Raw genomic sequence first — 19,818 nt, 5'->3', positions numbered from 1 at the left:
TGTTGATAATGGTTATTCATTAGAAAAATCAAGACTTACATTATTAGTGCTCTAACACAACTATCTACGCATATCATGTCTACCCCGTGGATAAGTAGCACATTCCAAGTATGAACGGACCTACACCACCCTCTGGCTACATTAACGTGCTGTTCACGTGCTGTCTTCTAGGGCCTAGTACCTACTTCTAGGTACTGGGTACCCAACATCCCAACTATTTTCACATTAGATGATCAGAGCAAAAATTTTTCTTTTTCCACTCACAACTCTCAATGTACTAACTAGTCAAAAAGCAATCCTTTTTCACTGACAGTGAAGAAGGAAAAAGTTGAGCTTTTTGATTGTACTGATGCAAACTTGAAGGCGCGGATATTTTTCAGTGGCCAGAATCTCTGAACTAAAGATTCTGCACTGCTCCCGTGAGGCTACTGTTAGATGCTAACAAGGGCCGCCCCTTCTTGGTCCGTCCTGGAGCAATGCGCCACCATACTTGAACATGGGAACTAAAGAAAGGGAAAACTTGAAACCTTAGTTAGACAGGAATTTCTTTACGTGAAAAGTAGAATTTACCTCGTCAGTATTTCCTTGCACCCATTTCTTCATAGCTTGTGAGAACATGGATCCTAATAAATGAAACCAAAACTGAGTGTAGATTTCATGCATAATTTTGTATTTAAAAAGTGCTCTTATTCAAAAGCTACTTCCAGAAATGGATATTCTTTTTTTTGCACAATCTTGTCTAAAGCGTTAAGGAATATTACCATTAATTAAAATTGATTATCTCCATTAATAAGTATTTAACTTGCAAAAACCATGGTTCGAAAGACTTCTGAAAGGCTATTTCAGAGTTCTGGACTTTTCTTTCTTCTATTCTCTTCTATCATCTAGTGTTAGATTTTCAGCAAACGTTAGGCAAGCAGAAGAAAACTGGCCAGGATTTGGTCTTAGATAAGAATCCAGTGATACATCAGGAGATATCAATCCACTTGCTATATATTCAAACTGTTCAGACCAGCTCCTATACAAAAGGGCTTCCAGTAGAGATTACTTTATTACATTCTTAATCTCTGGTTTGTATAAATTAGCTGTGTAAGAACAGAGCTTTAACTAGCCATGCTGTGTCTGAGCCATGGCACACCTCAGTCTCCCAGGAGATACACAAGAGCCTACCCACATCTGTACTCAGGTCTGAGGAATTACAAAAACATAGGCTAGCCACTTTTTCCATGAATTAAATACATAGCTTATCCTTTCATTAACACAAATAGGCTCCTGTCCTAACTCTGCTTTAAATCAAATGCTGGTGGATTATTTCTTAGGCAAGGTCCTGATTATTTCAATGACTGGATTAGAACAAAAAACAGCATTCATGAAAAGTATAAAACCCTTAATAATTTTCAGTATTAGCTAAAAGTCTGAATACTGGTCTAGTTAAACTTTATGGCCAACAGGGGCCACAATATTACACGTTCTGCCTACAGCTGCAAACGGCTGTTGAATTGCCCAGTTGCTGCTCCCTCTATGGACTCATCCAAAGAGTCACACTGCTGACAGTCTCCTACTTGCTTAATGCTCGCTCTCCTTTTTTTTCTCCCCAAATACCCACATATTTGACTCCTTTCTGTGTGTTCTGTCCTCCTTTAATATAGAACTTCTCCAGGACCCCATCCCCAGCCTTCTTTTCTCCTTCACCATATGTTCTCTGGGATATCTCATCACCTCTTTTGACTTTGACTTCCTTCAAAACACAAATAATCAAAAAACCTGTTCTTGGGTGTTAAATTCGTACTTACATATTGTCCTAAGGTGTCTCAAACTTATGTGCTCCAAACTGAGTGTCTGTTTCCTACCTACTCTTTTTCTTATATCTTCTCTCAGACATTAATTTAATCCTTTATTAAAAATTCACACCATAGGGGTACCTGGGTGGCTCAGTGGGTTAAGCCTCTGCCTTCGGCTCAGGTCATGATCTCAGGGTCCTGGGATTGAGCCTGGAATAGGGCTCTCTGCTCAGCAGGGAACCTGCTTCCCCCACCCCCCTGCCTGCTTGTGATCTCTCCCTCTCTCTCTCTCTGTCAAATAAATAAGTATTAAAAAAAAAAATTCACACCATAAATTTTCACCCAGAGAACCCAAATTAAAAAACTCAATCCACCTTCCTCATTTACTCTCTATATGAATCTGTCCCCAAATTCCACCCTGAATGCAGTCTCTTGAATTTCCCTTTGGAAGACTTAGAAATCTGACCTTTCAAATTCCTGCTACCACTACCTACCTTCAAATCCTCTTCTATCTATCTACATTACTAGCTAATCCTACTACCTGACTGGTCTCTCTGATACCAATTCATTCCTCTACCACTGCCAGAAAAATGCACCTAGTTGGTACTCTTGCTAAAGCGAGGTGGGGTGGGGAGCACCTGGCTGGCTCAGTTGGTAGAGTGTGTGACTCTTGATCTCCAGGAGCCCATGCTGGGTGCAGAGATTACTTAAAAATAAAATCAAAGGGCACCTGGGTGGCTCAGTCAGGTTAAGCACCTTTCTTTGGCTCAGGTCATGATCCCAGGGTCCTGGGACTAAGGCCCGTGTGGGCTCCCTGCTCCGCAGTAGTCTGCTTCTCCCTCTCCCCCTCTGCCTCCAGCTCTCCCTCTCCCCATGCTCTCACTTGCACATTCTCTATCTGAAATAAATAAATAAATAATCTTAAAAAAAAACAAGAAAAGAAAGAAAAAAAAAGACAGAATCCCTGATGCTTACACGACAGGAACCCATGCTTCTTACTCTGAAACACCAGGGCTTTCACAACCTAAGTACTGTTTCATCGCCCACCACTGCATCCAGGCACTAGGCCTAGCCACTGTACGTGTTCACAACATCTTTTACAACTCCTTGTTATACTTTCTCCAAGAGGATTTGAAAGCAACTTTTTAAAAAGATTTATTTTAGAGAGTGAGAGCATGTGTGCACCGTGCACAAGAGTAGGGGGTTGGCGGTGGGGGGGGGGGGGGCTGTGGAGAGGGAGAGAAAGAATCTCTAGAAGATTCCCCACTAAGCGTGGAGACGGACCCAGGGCTTGATCTCATGACCTGAGTCACCCAGGCACCCCTGAATGTAACTTTCAAAATTACTTCGCTTGCCCTGAAAGCAAAGTTCCCATACTTTCAGAAGCCTCTGAGATACTCAAAGCTCAATTCTTTCCTCTGTCCTCTTATCAGTATATAAAAAACCAAACTGAAACTATAGTGTAGTAAATGACGACCATTCTTGCAGCTATCCTCAGCAAGGAAGGAGAGGAAGCCGAGCTGAACTGTCACAACAGTATCCTGAGCCAAAGCCCCTAGATTGCTGTTAATCTGCTCTGTGATTCCTACAGGTTAAAATTTCCTGGATCCTCAACTACTTCATTTGCAGAATAAGGAGGTAGTATGCACTGCTAAGGAATCTCCATTACTTGGGGTCTGAGAATGCTTGGGAGTAGGGTTCTATGAGTATCCTCAGAATAATAAAGTAATCTGGATAAGAAAACTGAGTGTGTTGGTTTAAAAAACAATACTTTTCTTAAATTAAAAAAATATGATCCATAATCTTACCACCTAGATAATCTCTGAAGAAATTCCTTTAGAATAATTAAAACAACAAATATTTAATTAGTGCCTATCTGCGGTAGGTATAATTTTAGAATCAGGGAATACAGTGCCAAATAAGACAGACCAAATCCCTGCTCTCAAGAGAGGTGATACTATACTCATGGAAGAGAAATAGAGTATAACAAGTAGGCAAATGAGTTAAGACAGTATTAGACACTGGTAAGAAAATAAAGAAGTTGGTATGTTAGTGATACAGATAAGCTGAGATCATGTGGCCTGGGAAGTCCTCTCGGTCTGTTTGTTTTTTAAGATTTTATTTATGTACTTGACAGAGACAATAGCGAGAAAGGAAACACAAGCAGGGGCAGTGGGAGAGGGAGAAGTAGGCTTCCTGCTGAGCAGGGATCCCGATGTGGGGCTCAATCGCAGGACCCTGGGATCATGACCTGAGCCAAAGGCAGATGCTGACCAACTGAGCCACTCAGGTCCTCTCTGAAGAGCGAATACTTGCCATGAGAAAGAGCTCACGAAAGCCATGGCAGGGAGAACGGCAGATGGAGAGGCCCTAATAGAGAAGGGACCTCAAAAAAGAATAAAGGAGATTCTAGTTAGATCCTAGTCTATGAAGCAGAGAGTGGCTCAAGGCAAAGTTGTAGAGGCAGGCTGGGAATATTTAAAGGTCACAGCAAAGAGGCGAGCCAAAGCCATGGGAGAAGAGGTGGGTGGGTAATTAAGCAGTAAAGCAGATGGGGTAAAAAAATTCAAAAAGCAGAGGAAAAGGGTATAAAAGAAAGAAGGCATCTCCCTCTTCTCATCCTTCCACTACGTTACATGCTTTGTGTATCCTTCCAGGAAATATATATATATATTCTTCTAAAAATATCATATTCAAATCAAGACTTTAGGTACAAATTCCAGCTCAGGAGAAACACAGGTGAGAAAGGAGTGAGCTAAATAGGACGACCAGAAAAATCCAGAAGGTAGGGCATCTGACAGAATAATTAGCATGACAGGCTTGCGCCGAGTCAGGGTCATAAAGGAGGGACTAAGCTAGATTAAAATAAACTCCAAGTTTATGTTCTTATTTGTATGCTTAGCACATAGCATCGTCTCCAGTCTTCTGAGTAAATGAATGGAACCTGCTGGCTCCTACTTTAGGTCATTTACTTACCACAAAAATACATTTAAAGACATGTCTGGACAGCTGAAGGAAGCACTGGGATCTGTGGATGCATTTACTCAAACTGCAGAAATTACTATTAATTACTTCATGTGGGAACATCTCAATTACATTAATAATGCGAGTAACCTGATGGACCAGCTTGCTGGTGGATACAGAACCCTGCTGCCTCTACCTTCAAGCACAACCCAAATCTGACGGTTCTCCCACGACCTAAATCACAACCACCATCCTCCTCCTCTCCTTAGACCACGAACCTTGTTTCCCTGCCTCTCCTCTCAAACCCCTCCATTCTACTTTCCAAACAGCTACCAAAACCACACCTTTAAAACATGAGTCACATCCTGGGACGCCCCTTCTCCAACTTCCAACACTTCGAACTTCCTACCATGGTCTGTGAGAACCGTCCGAAGCCTACCGCCTCCTCAGCTCATCCCCCTTCCTTCGTGCTGGTCTTGCTGCTGCCTGATTGTGCCGGGCTCTTACATTTCAGGGCTTGTCTTGGTCCTTCTGCCAAGAACCCCTTCCTGCAGTCTTGCCAGGGCTTACTCCCCCATTTTGCTCAAGTCTCTACTTGAAATGCGACTTCCTCAATTGAGACCTTTCCTGACAACCATTTTCTTTATTTCTTCCTTCCTTCTTTCCTTTTCTTTCTTTTTTTCTTTTAAGTAGGCTTCAGGCCCAGTGTGAAGCCCAATGCGGGCGTGAGCTCACAACCGAGATCGAGACCTGAGCTGAGATCAAGAGTCAGATGCTTAAATGACTGAGCCACCCAAGAGCTTCTCCAGACAACCCCTTTTATTTTTTTCCTTTTAAAGATTTTAATGTGTTTATTTATTCTAGGGGCGAGAACGTAAGCAGGAGGCGGGGGAGGGAGAGAGAATCTCCCAACCCTGAGATCATGTCCTGAGTCAAAATTAAGAGTCGGACGCTCAGTCAAATGAGCCACCCAGGCACCCTTGACAACCACTTTTAAAACAGAACTCCCCATTATTCTTACGTTTATACGTGTGTGTACACACACACAGTATATATCTGTTTACTGTCTCTTCCACTATAATGTGAGTTCCACAAGGACTGGAGATTTCCTTTGCTTCTCAGAATCTAGAACGACAGATGCATAGAGCAGGCACTCATATTTTAGAACGAATAAGTAAATGCGTAATATGAAGAGACTCAATAAACAAAATGAGCAGAGATAGAGTGTGGAGGAAAAAGCTTCTTGTGTATCTTTAGCTCCTAACTACACCTCTTGATTTGTATGTATGTGTATATATGTATCTATCCCTGGAAGCACCCAACACCCGTACTCCAGAGCAGGAGCACTTTTTCATAAGGTGTCAGAGGAGTAAGACCAGCTTTTCAAAAAAATTAATGAGCTGAGAAATTCTCTTAATCCTGGAGATGCCATTATCCTCACTGACAGAAGCTATCTGAGAACAGCACAGAGCCGTTCCCAGCAAGTCCCCTGCAGAACTTGTCCAGCACTCCCTCCGCTTCAAGGTGACCAGATCAGGTTTGACCTAACCAAAGACGCGGCTAGACTCTGAGTTTAACGGCAGGATCGGTATCTTCTAACCCGCCCCCTGAATATGAGTGCACAGAGTCACTCAAAAATTATTTACTGACTGAGCTGTGAAGACTTCTTTCAGTCTTTAAACTTTTCCTGACCATGTACTTCAGACTTCTTTGGCAAAATAGGAAATAAAATCAATTATTTAAATACACTTAAAAAAAAAATAATAAATAAATAAATAAATAAATACATACACTAAAAGGTGAAACAGGTAACAGGCCCTTTTTTGGGTCTAAATTATTTCAACAATTATTGCATTTTTTGCTTACTCTGTCAACGTAGATCTGACCCAAAAGTAGACTGCTCCTCAACATAAAGTGGTGTGATTCATTCAAATAACAGTTGCATTAAAAATTAAACATAATATCGGGCGCCTGGCTGCCTCGGTCAGTAGAGAAGCACGTGACTCTTGATCTTGGGGTAGTGAGTTTGAGCCCACATAAAGTTTACTTAAAAAAAAAAATTAAAAATACACATAATAGGAATGTAGTCCTATTAAATTTAATAGGAAGATTAACAATAGCTCTCAATTTTAAACACACTATCAAAACAATACTTTTTCTTTTTAAAAATTTTTTTAAAGATTTTATTTATTTATTTGAGAGAAAGAGGCAGCGAGTGTGTGTGCACACAAATGCAGGGGAGGTAGAAGCAGAGTCCCCACTAAGCGGGGAACCTAATGTGAGGCTTAATGCCAGGACCCTGAGATCATGACCTGAGCCAAAGGCAGACGCTTAACCAACTGAGCTACCCAGGCACTCCTGGAACATTTTCTTCTTACAAAAGTTAGTATCTTTTACTCAAGACAATACTGTCAATCCAATCACACTGAAAAATTTCTAGATCCCAAGTGAATGGATCCACACTGGTTTCCAAAATCTTCTTGTGTAAGACAAATTGTTTGGAAGTTGAGATCAGTCACAAATAATGTTGTCAAAAAAGACTTCCAGGTTTAACAATTGACTGAGCACTCTCCTGCTGATTAAACAAAGGATTTGAATTTCAACCTATTAATATTTTCCACAAATATTTCATAATAACTTTCAGCAAATAAGAGGAAATTTAATGAACTAAAGGGTGTCAAAATAAATATTAAGTCCAACCTCAACTGGGTATTCACCATCCTTAAATAGAAAGGTGACAAATATTCTTTCATAAAGATGTGCCTTCTGTCATGGTGAAGCAAGTTCACGAACTTACTTTTTTTTTTTTTTTTAAAGATTTTATTTTATTTATTTGACAGACACAGATCAAAAGTAGGCAGAGAGGCTGGCAGAGAGAGGGGGGAAAGCAGGCTTCCCGCTGAGCAGAGAGCCCAATGTGGGACTCGATCCCAGGACCCTGGGATCATGACCTGAACCGAAGGCAGCGGCTTAACCCACTGAGCCACCCAGGTGCCTCACTAACTTTCTTTTTATATAAATTTTTTAAAGGTTTTATTTATTGATTCGACAGAAATCACAAGCAGGCACAGAGGCAGGCAGAGAAAGCTGGGGGGTGGGGGAAGCAGGCTCCCTGCTGAGCAGAGAGCCCCATGCGGGGCTCTATCCCAGGACCCTGAGATAATGACCTGAACCGAAGGCAGAGGCTTTAACCCAATGAGCCACCCAGGCACCCCAGTATATGAACTTTCATTCAGGGAGATGCAACTACACACAGCCCTTGGACTCAGCTGTGATATAAACACAAGTGAGAGATAAGGCAGTTATTTCATAAGATAAACTGTTTGTATCTTAAATGATCCTTCACTTACAGTCAATGACTAATGTGAGTGAAGGCTTAACAGAGTATAAAACACCACAAACCTTTTGATTTCTTTACATCAGGTTCAGGCTCAGATTCTCGGATGAATTGCCCCAAGTCACTTACTCTTCCAAATGTCATCTTCCTATATAAGTACAAAAAGAAGAACATGATTTCTAACAATTAATTTTAAATTAAGGAAAGAAAAATTTTTTAAGAACATTATAGATAGCTCATGTTATTCAGAGCAAGGCTTATTTCAAATAGAACTGTTCCCCAAAGAAAGCAAAATTAATCTTTAATTCAATGTAATTTTATTCAAAATCCCAGAAAGGTTTATGAAACATGATGCGTGAAGAGATAGCTCACAATTCTAAAATCTATATATAAGAGAAAAGGTATAAAGCCAAGATAATTCTGTAAAAGAGATAAAAAGGTAGGAAGCTGCCCTAGATCAAAATGTGTATTATAAAGCTAAAGTAATTATATATCCTATAAATTTACAACAATATGAAACAAAGTTAAAAGGCAAAGAACACAGTGAAAGATCTTACTTAACAGATATTACTAATCAATAATGAAAGCTAAAAAACATACAGAATTCCAACAAGTCACTGAGAAATCATCCAGGAGAAAAATATAAAAAGGAGATGAACGGTCAGTTCACGGGAGAAAAACCTGAACAACCAACAAAAGAAGCTTAATCTCAGGAGCAGTAGTCCAGATTGATAAAAAGTCAAACATCTGATGCTATTTAATGTCAATAAAGATGTGAGGAAAATTAGTATTTTTATCAATGGGTGGTAAGAATGCAAAATATACATATTTTTAAAGGTAAGTCAGTAAGATCTATTAAAATTTAAAATCTGCTTCATGGTATAAGGAAGTCAATAAAAGAAAGTCTTCTGCTATTCTGTGTATAACAGTGAAAAATTGCCAACAACTTAAATACTCATCAATACCAAAAGGGCCGAAGAGTGGCCATGGTTATGAGCCGTAATTAATATTATATGTAGAATACTACAACATAGTTAAAATGAAGTAAAACTGTATAAACTAACAAAGAAAAATCTCCAAAACTCACTGTGAATGAAAGCATGAGATACCGAACAGAGTGTGATGTCAATCACTAGAAATAAGCAAACAAAAATACATACTATAATGTTAACAGTGATTATCCTGAGTAGGAAAAGGAGAGAATGAGTAGTGGATTGTGACCACAGGGGACATTAGCTTTATCAATTTAACTTGTATAAGGGATTAATGTATTTGTAATTAAAAGGTAAAAAAAGAAAAAGAAACTCTGTGATGCCAAGGTATTATTTCACTTTGGGCACAGTGGGTCTTGCTTTAGGGCTACTGTTCCTAGCAAGTCCTCATTTCAAATGTGATTGCAATACACCAACAGATACAAATTTGTCTTCTTTGAGAAAAATTTCAGGAAGATGCCAAAACCATAACGCTAAAACAAACACTGAAAACTATCTTTAAAGATGTGGAAATGTCATTACTTCTCTATTTCTGACCCATTTTATACATTATCTGTTAAAATTGATTTATTTTACACACCAAAATACTTACAGAAGTAAACCATCTTGCAATTGACAGACTTATTTATTTTGTTTTTAGATTTTATTTATTTGACAGAGAGAGAGAGAGAATGAAAGAGAGAGCACAAGCAGGGAGAGCGACAGGCAGAGGGAGAGGGAGAAGCAAGCTCCCTACTGAGTAGGGAGCCAGATGCAGGGCTCGATCCCAGGACCCTGGGATCAGGACCTAAGCCAAGGCAGCCGCTCAACTGACTGAGCCACCCAGGCACCCCAACAGACTGTCTTAATTAAGGCTGTAAGTAAATGAACCAACCATTCCCTAATAAATACAACCTTTGCTAATTAATCCAATAGGCTTACTGTCCACCATTTGCCAATAAGTGGCAGAGCCAAGATTAAAACCGAGGAAGTCACTCCTGAGCCTCCACTCTTAACTGTGGTCTACTGGATACTCTATGTAAAAATGTAACAGTAGATTATAAAAATTTTTAAATTTTAAATAAAAAAATAGAAGATGCAAAATTCAGTAGACTTGTAAAAATTCTTGATACCAGTTAAACTTACCCTGCGTATGTCCGCTGATACAGAGATTCTGGGTCCAGACTCGCAGCATCCACAATTATCGCTTCATCAAAATTTTTCAGAATTTTAACACTGGCTTTTTTCATACTGGACTACAAGAGAAATTGTAAAATTAATAGTTACTCAGGAATCAAACAGTCCTAAGTTTGGATTATGACAGAGTTGTATAAAATCTTCAGTATTTGAAATACATGTAATTCTCACTCAACTTCAACATTATGGAGATGTTGAAAAGCAATGATTATGAAATACAAAATACAACTAAAGTACAGTATTACAATGTACAACATACACTATTTATTGCCAAATCTGTTTGTCTTCTTAATGATCTATGTTCCAACAAATGTGCTATCTTCACGAGTATTACCTTCCCAAGTATGTAGGACTCGTATCCACCCAGACATAGTTCAGCTAACTTTTACAAATAAACATGAATACTTCTGACTTTCAGTGTACCTTGTGTACTTTCAGTGTACATAACAAAGGAGAAGCTAAAGAAAACTTTCTAAAATGACCAGCTAGATGAGTATATAGTAAGTTCCCCTCCAGCATGTCATCTCCCACTCCTCATCCCACAAAAAAGTCAGAATTGGTATTTCTAGGAAATACCGGAGCCACGGGTTTTCCTAGATATTCCACCTCTAAAAATTCAATTACAGTCAGACTTAGCTCCACAGAATGACTAATACACAAGATTATTATTCACTGTAGCATTGTTTAAAATAACAAAAGATGGGAATGTGCTTAATATACATGACTAAGGTATAGGTCAAATTAAAATAAAAACTGAACAGACACTTATTATAGAACACACCCTACAGTGTGGGGGGAGGGAGTTCTCTTTAAGTAACAAGAAGGGTAAATAATTAAAAAGAGGCACCAGGGCGCCTGGGTGGCTCAGTTGGCTAAGCGCCCCCTTCAGGTCAGTTCGGGTCCTGCACTGGGCTCCCTGCTCAGTGTGGAAGTATATGCTTCTCCCTTTGCTTCTCCCCCTTCCAGACCCCCGCCCCCCCGGCTTGTGCTCTCCCTCTTGTTCACTCTCTTTCTCTCAAATAAAGGTATCCAAAAGAAAACTATTAGAGCTAACAAATGAATTTAGTAAAGTTACAAGGTACAAGATCAGCACAGAAAGTTTATTCCTATGCATTACCAATGAAGAATAAGAAAATGAAATTAAAAAAATAATTCTAATTATAATGGCATCAAAAAGAATATTCAGGAAAAAAAAGACCCATGGAAATACAAAACTTGTACACTGAGACCCTACAAAATTATGATGAAAGAAATTAAAGACAGCTTAAATAAGTGGATGACATCCCACGTTCATGGACTAGAAAAAGACTTAATACTGTTAAAATGGCAATAGAGCCCAAAGGAACCTACAGATTCAATGAAAACCCAATTTTAAAATTCATATGAAATTGAGGGACCCAGAACAGCCACAATAATCTGACAATTGAATAAAACAAAGTTGGAGGACACACAGTCCTGATTTCAAAACTTGTAAAGCTGTAGTAATCAAAACAATGTAGTACTGGCATAAGATACATGTAGATCAAGGTAGTAGAACTGAGAGTTCCAGAAATAAATTTAAGGTCAAATGATTTTTGACAAAGATGCTAAGATCGATCGTTCAATGGTAAAAGAATAGTTCTATCAACAGATGGTTCTGGGACAACTAGATATCCACATGCAAAAAAATAAATAAATAAAGTTGGCCCTACCTCACACAACATGCAAACTAACTCAAAATGGATCAAAGGCCTAAAACTCTTAGAAGAAAATACAGGTGGGTATGGGGAGTGACTGCTTAATGTTCCATTTGTGAGGTTTCCATTTGGGGCGATGAAAAAGGCTGGAACCAGATAGCAGTAAGGTTGCACAACACTGAATATATACTAAATGTCACCGAATTAGACATTTCATAATAGTTAACTTTGTTAGGTGAATTTTATCTCAATTTTTAAAAAATTATATTTCTTATGCTTACAATGAAAATATGAATATAAGAAAAAATTCCCTTTGTAATAGTATCAAAAAGAATAAAATATTTAGGGGCGCCTGGGTGGCTTAGTGGGTCAAGCCTCTGCCTTCGGCTCAGGTCATGATTCCAGGGTCCTGGGATCAAGCTCCACATCGGGCTCTCTGCTCAGCGGGGAGCCTGCTTCTTCCTTCTCTTTGCCTGCCTCTCTGCCTACTTGTGATCTCTCTCTGTCAAATAAATAAATAAAATCTTTAAAAAAAAAAAAGAATAAAATATTTAAAAGAAACAAGAAATGCAAAACTGATACTTGAAAACTACAAAATGTTATTGGAAGATTTGAAATAAATGAAAGCTATCCTACCTTCATGGGTCAGAATATTTAATATCATTATGATGGCAATTTGTCCCAAACTGATCGATGGAACTGATGCACTTCCCCATCAGAATTCTGGCTGGAGTCTTCATAGAAGTTGACAAACTAATCCTTAAATGCATTTGAAAACTCAAGGGACCTCGAATAGTCAAAACAATCTTGAAAAAAGAAGAACTAAGTGGGAAGACTCACTTCCTTCCTGATTTCAAAACTTGTTACTCAAGGAAAGGTAATTAGGACAGAGTTAAACACTTGTCATTTCAGCTAAGAATTCTACTTCTAGGTGTGTGTGTGTGTGTGTGTGTGTGTGTGTGTGTATATATGGGAGAAATGAAAACCTATATCCACACAAAAACTTGTACAGCAGCATTATCTGTAATAATCAAAAGACAGAAACAATCCAAATGTCCATCAATTGATGTATAAATAAAATGTGGTATGAGCGTACAACAGAGTATTATTTGGCCATAAAAGGAATAGAGTTCTGGGGTGCCTGGGTGGTTCAATCAGTTGAGCGCTGGACTCTTGATTTTGGCTCAGGTCATGATGTCAGGGTCTTGGAATTGACCCAGTGACAGGCTCCCTGCTCAGTGGGGAGTCTGCTTCTCCCTCTGCCCCACCCCTTAGCTCACACTGTCTCTCTCTCTCTCTAGTAAATGACTTTTTTTAAACTACCACCACCAACAACAAAACAAACAAAAAAAGGAATAAAGTGCTGATACATGCTAAACATGGCTGAACCTTGAAAACAGCACACTAAATGAGAGAAGGCTGTCGCAAAGGACCATACATCATATGGTTCCAATTATATGAAATGTCCAGAATAGGCAAATCTATAGAAACAGAAAATAGATTAGCAGTAGCTTAGGGCTGGAAGAATTGCAGGATATGGATGGTATTAGTTAAAGGACACAGGGTTTCTCAGATGAAAAACTTTAAACTGGCTTTGGTGACAGTTGAGCAACTCTATGAATATACTAAAATCACCAAATGATACAACATAAATGGGTGAACTGTATGGTATATGAATTATATCTCAATAAAGCTGTACTAAAAAAAGAGTATATATAAACTGATTTCAATTACGTAACTAAATAGGTAAAACTAACCTATGCCATCAAAAATCAGGATAGTAGCTATTCTAGCAGGGAGGACGGTGACTAGAAGAGGGCACAAGAGGGTTTATGACGTACTGATAATGTCATGTTTCCTGATCTGGATCCTTGATACACAGATCAAGTCTGTTTATGAAAATTCTTCAAGCTACATATAGTTATGATATACTGAGTTTTCTGTATATATACTATACTTCAACCTAAAATGTAAGAATACATTTTAAGGTCAGCAGCTAGAACTTTTAAGTGCTGAAGTAACAACTAAACATTCTAGCCTATCTCAAAAAGCAAAATGGCAACCACATTCGGCAGGTCACCATACATAAGCTAAATAGGAAGGAAACGTACTAAGGAGAGCCTTGTTGATGGTGATAAGCAGTACTGTCACAGAAACCAAGAAAATTTATCCAAGGCCCTGTGTCAAAAAATCTGAAGTGGGGGGGCCTGGGTGGCTCAGTGGGTTGAGGCCTCTGCCTTCGGCTCAGGTCATGATCCCGGGGTCCTAGGAAAGAGCCCCACATCGGGCTCTCTGCTCCGCAGGGAGCCTGCTTCCTCCCCTCTCTCCCTCTCTGCCTACCTCTCTGCCTACTTGTGATTTCTCTCTCTCTGTCAAATAAACAAAATCTTAAAAAAAAAAAAAAAATCTGAAGTGTTACGTATGTGTCAACAGTGTGATGTGAAAATAATCATGCTCCGTTATGCTGAAGAACACTAGACAGGGAATATGTTCTGGCTCTACACTTACTGTGTGATTTTAATACAATTAGTTAACTTCGTAGTATCTTTCTAGATTTCTTCTCTTAGCGACAACCCATTTCATCCAATTTGGGGGAGAATCAGATAAGGTTTGATACAGGAAAGCACTCCAAAAAACGAAAAAAGATTAAGGAAATGTACAACGGCACTACAGTTCAAAATGAAACCAGAAACTCTTCAGTGAAATACAATATTAAGAATTATGAAGAATTATTCTAGGGGTTCCTGGGTGGCACAATCGGTTACGTCCGACTCTTGGTTTCAGCTCAGGTCGGATCTCAGGAAGATCAAGTCTGCTCCGTACAGTGTGGAGTCTCCTTGGGGTTCTCTCTCCTTCTCTCCCTCTCCCTTCTCTCCCTTCTGCTCATGTTCACATGCACTGTCTCCTCAAATAAATAAGTAAATCTTAAAAGAAAAAGCATTTCAAATGTAGTCACTAAAATTTCCCAAATAATTCCACAAAGAGCTCTTCAGAGGCTATAAATGCATATCATGTTGTCTAATTACTGAAAGCCACAGCTGGAGTGTCAGGCAGAATAACGGCCTGAATGAAACAACACAGTACCTTCCAATATAATACACCGTTAATCACTATGACATGTTTATTGAGACATATAGTAAGTAAGGCTAATTTTATTTTTCTACTTTGTTTCTTCTACAACAAAAACTTCCAAACCATATCTGCTACTGGTATTTGAAGGAAAGGATCCATACACCTCTCTTCCGATCGCCAGAGGCTAACTGATGAGTACCTGAGAAGCCGAGCTGTCTGGACCACCTGGGTGAGAGTCCTCAGGAGGGCCCACAGAGCCGTGGGCAGTCAGGGAAACATTTCCTCCCGGAAATTCATCTCCTCGGACCGAATGGATGAGATCATTCAAATACTTATAATAAAGATTGCTGGACAAAAAGCCAGGCAAAAAGACCTGGAAGAGAGGATAAGCATCATTTTAAAGGTGGATTCAAATACAATTAAAACTTTGTTTGAAAACAAAGTTTTACACATAATCCCTCCAGCTAGCAAATAGGGCTTTGCTTTTCCTTGCTACGCTCCAAGTATTACCCCTTCGTGTACAGTTTATGTTGTGACTAAAATTACGAGTACAATTTATAGGTGTCCCCCCACCCAAAAGCTTGCCATAAAACTATTACATAGACTTGATATTTAGACTTCTTAGTGACCAGAAAACATGCAGGGAGTGGATCTAATCTGAAATGAGATTTTTCTGGTTATAAATTCTTTATGTGGGGCACCTAGGTGGCTCAGTGGGTTAAGCTGCTGCCTTCGGCTCGGGTCATGATCTCAGGGTCCTGGGATTGAGCCCCGCATCCGGCTCTCTGCTCAGCAGGGAGCCTGCTTCCTTCTCTCTCTGCCTGCCTCTCTGCCTACTTGTGATCTCTGTCAAATAAATAAATAAAATCTTTAAAAAAAAATAATAAAGTCTTTTATGTATTTATTATTATTATTATTATTTACTTCTGAACTGATTTCCTTAAGATAAATTATCAGGCGTGTGATTATTGAGTTAAACAGTGTGAGTGTTTTAGCTTTTTTTTTTTTTTTAAAGATTTTACTTATTTATTTGAGAGAGAGAGAATGAGAGAGAGCGCATGAGAGGAGAGGGGTCGGGGAGAAGCAGAGATGAGCAGGGAGCCCGATGTGGGACTCGATCCCAGGACTCCTGGACCATGACCTGAGCCCAAGGCCATTCAGACACCCTATTTTAGCTTTGATATATATGGCCAATTTACTCTTCAGAAGGATGCTGTCAATTTATATCACTGTATCAAGGTCTCTGTTTTGACATAGGCTTTCCAATACCAGATATGTTTTTCCAAATCACTGTTAATAAGTGCATAATGATAATATGGATATTTTTATTTACATTTAAAAATTGTGGGTGGGGGGATGGGTGAGCCTGGTGGTGGGTATTATGGAGGGCACATATCACATGGAACACTGGGTGTGGTGCATAAACAATGCATCTTGGAACACTGTATCAAAAACTAATGATGTATTTTATGGTGACTAACATAACACAATAAAAAAAATAAAAATTATTAATGATGCTGAATAAGTTCCCATGTTTATTACTGGCATTTCCTACTACCAACTTTTCCTTCAGAGCAGTTAGCACATGACTGTAAGTTATCTGTGTTTCATGTGTGCCTTCATTATAGACAGAGGTCCAGGAGGGCAGAAGCCACGTTTCTTCTATCACTGAAACGCCGATACCTAACACAAAAATTCTCAAAGTACTGATGAAAAAATCATCCACGTCTTTTTCTCATTTATCTACTTGACAGTATTCTTTTTTTTTTTTTTAAAGACTTTATTTATTTATTTGACAGAGAGAAATCACAAGTAGGTAGAGAGGCAGGCAGAGAGAGAGAGAGGAGGAAGCAGGCTCCCTGCTGAGCAGAGAGCCCGATGCGGGACTCGATCCCAGGACCCTGAGATCATGACCTGAGCCGAAGGCAGCGGCTTAACCACTGAGCCACCCAGGCGCCCGACTTGACAGTATTCTTAAAATTAGTGTAAGTTCTTTACATATGCACATTTTATAAGAAATATTTTCACATTGGTTTTCTCTGTATTTTAATTTTACTTTATTAAGAAAATTTACAGGGGCGCCTGGGTGGCTCAGTGGGTTAAGCCACTGCCTTCGGCTTGGGTCATGATCTCAGGGTCCTGGGATCGAGTCCCACATCGGGCTCTCTGCTCAACAGGGACCCTGCTTCCTCCTCTCTCTATGCCTGCCTCTCTGCCTACTTGTGATCTCTGTCTGTCAAATAAATAAATAAAATCTTTAAAAAAAAAAAAAAAGAAAATTTACATTCTTTATATGATACAGATTTGGAACTTTTCCTTTACGATCAGGAAGATTTTAATTTTAATCATGAAAAAATTTTCATCTCTGGGCAATAGCTGATACTCTATTCAGTTTACCATGAGCTTTTTAATGATTTGATTTTTATATGTAACTCTTCCACATTTCTGAAATTCAGTTTTTACATGTATTATTCAACAGTGCTTACTTAATCCTTTTCCACCTAGATACACATGACATATATAAGCAACATAACTTCATGGGCTTATCCTGGGCTCTGTGCAATTCCTGATAAAATCTGCTCTAGTTCATTAGAAAAAAGAAATCATTCACAAATTCTAATACCTTATTATTAAGCTATTAGCGATACCCCACGAGTTACAATATACGAAACTAGTGTTCAAACCTCATTGATAGATACTGATAAAATGTTTGGATCATTTTAAGCAAATTTGCCTAATATTGCTATCTAATTATTTTTGAAAATTTAATAATAAAGGCAGTAATAATAGCCACTAACATATTTTAATGCTTATATGTGTTGGACGTAATGCTAGTAAGAAGAACTTTGTATGTCTTACCTCATTTTCCTCCTTAAAATAACTTTTAGGTAAGTATCCAAATTATCTCCATTTTAGAGGATAACAGAAACCAGAATTAAAGAACTTCAGTAACAGCCTGAGGTCACTCAGCCTATCAAGGCTAAAGTAATACATACAAAGTCAGACTCAAGGCCTGTGCTCTTAACCACTATGCTCCACTGCTTCAATTTTCCAGTTTTGTTACACTTGGTTTTTTCCCGTGTTATGTTTTCCGGGTTTCACCAGTAAAAACTTCCTGCAGTTTAATATTTTTGAAGTTCTTGGTTACCTTCTCCATGGTTGTCCAGGCCTGACGTAATGGAGTTGTGAAACAGTTAGGGAGTGGCCCACCTTCCCTGCAGATATTGGATTCAATTTCTAATCGTACAACATCATCAAATCCAAGAGGATGTGTGGCCTGGAGGGAGAAATACCTGTGGTATAAAGACAGCCAAAGTCAAACCAAATTGCCTAGCCAGGATAAGCAACTTCTGGCACCTACTCTTCTATGAGGCTACTTGATTCAGCCTGTGGATGTAGGACTTGAGAGCTGGCTTCTAGAAGCCGTGCTGCAACCTTTATTCCCACAGCCCCAAAGGTATCTGGGTCAACTTGCTACCTTTCTCTGTCCTTCCATTTTCCTCAGTTCTTGTTTTAAGATTGCTGAGGGTCAGGCTACAAAAAGAAAAAGAAACCAATCACACATATTTAACGGGCCCCTATTCTCTGTTCAACACCCAGGAGACAGAAATGGACTTAAAAGAGGGTAAGACACAGTTCTTCCCTCTGGAAAGGGAGCAGAAAAGATCTCTGCATTGGACACAATGAGAAAACACCACTGTAGCTACAAGGCACAAGTCAAACATGCAGGAATTCAAACTATGATAGCACCGAGGGTCAAGTAGATGGATTTCACGTATTTGGATAGAATGACAGGACTTGATGAGGAGTGGGTGTAGAAGGGAAAAGGAGTAATCAATGATACCTCAAAGATTTCTAACTTCACAAGATATAATGCAAAACTACTGTTTTGGTAAGTGGATTATAAGGTAGACACCAAAAAAAGGATTAAAAGCAAAAAATATATGCATGTTCTCTTCCAAGCATTCTAGGGACTTCTAAATCTTATCTATGATACAAACACAGAAAGACTGATCGGGTATGTTTGTGATGATACATACATAAGATGCAAAACCAAACGGGCATGGGGGCTGGGGTAGTTCAGTCAGCTGAGTGTCCAACTCTTGATTTCAGTTCAGGTCATGATCTCAGGGTCATGGGATGGAGCCCACTGTCGGGCTCCAGACTCAGCAGGGAATCTGCTTGAAATTCTCGATTCTTTCCCTCACCATCTGCCCTTCCCCACTTCATATGCTTGCTCGCACTCTACCTCTCAAATAATAATAATAATAATAATAAAAAATCTTTTAAAAACCTCAAGAACTGGGATTGGTGAAGTCAAATTTGGCACAATGAACTTGACAAAGCGACAGTGCCAGTGGGATGCCATACAGCGATCTTCATTTAAAAATGGCTCCCAATGTAAAAATGGGATCCAGTGGGCAAACAGGGTCTCTGCTCTGGGTGGCTACTGAACTCCAGCCAGAACCTTGGTACTAGTGTCACTCTTCTATTTTAGCATTAAAATAAAATTAAAAAAATTTTTTTTGTTATTAGCCTTTTCGTAAACAGTCTCCCAACTTGTAAAAACAAGTTGGCAAATATTCCTCCATGATTTGAATTTGGGGGCACACCAGACCAAATTTCTAAAAGAAAACACTTGCTATTTCCAAATCCATATTAGCAATGTTTCTTATGTAATATTTCTCACAAATGTATTATACTGAAACAAACACTGGGAAAACATGAAGAACTGTAATCCAGCTCAAGTTCTCCCACTAACTTGCCTTGTGACTTTGAGAAAAAAGAGTCTTCATTTTCTTGTCTGCAAAATGGGAAAA

General features: G+C 39.1%; 1 protein-coding gene across 9 annotated transcripts in view; it reads right to left on the bottom strand.

The window, feature by feature from the left end:
* Positions 1 to 19,818, bottom strand: part of AKAP10 (A-kinase anchoring protein 10) — an 81,293-nt gene that overhangs the window by 10,538 nt on the left and 50,937 nt on the right. For 3 of the 9 annotated variants that reach the window (XM_004779884.3, XM_045085444.1, XM_045085443.1), the window contains 5 exons: positions 18,147 to 18,291; positions 15,198 to 15,371; positions 10,200 to 10,309; positions 8,148 to 8,230; positions 571 to 623 (listed from right to left, as the gene is read on the bottom strand). In XM_004779884.3, coding sequence (XP_004779941.1) covers positions 571 to 623; positions 8,148 to 8,230; positions 10,200 to 10,309; positions 15,198 to 15,371; positions 18,147 to 18,291 — 565 coding nt within the window. Of the gene's footprint in view, positions 1 to 570; positions 624 to 5,766; positions 5,871 to 6,929; positions 7,321 to 8,147; positions 8,231 to 9,169; positions 9,215 to 10,199; positions 10,310 to 15,197; positions 15,372 to 18,146; positions 18,292 to 19,818 lie in introns of those variants that run through there. The other 6 variants (XR_006608244.1, XM_045085440.1, XM_045085441.1 and 3 more) reach the window with 6 other exon arrangements.

Source organism: Mustela putorius, unplaced genomic scaffold (genome assembly GCF_011764305.1).
Source record: "Mustela putorius furo isolate JIRA1106 unplaced genomic scaffold, ASM1176430v1.1 tig00000867_pilon_pilon_pilon, whole genome shotgun sequence".
Classification (NCBI taxonomy): domain Eukaryota; kingdom Metazoa; phylum Chordata; class Mammalia; order Carnivora; family Mustelidae; genus Mustela; species Mustela putorius.
Note: the sequence above shows the minus strand (reverse complement) of the source record. Positions and strands in the feature narration are given on the sequence as shown.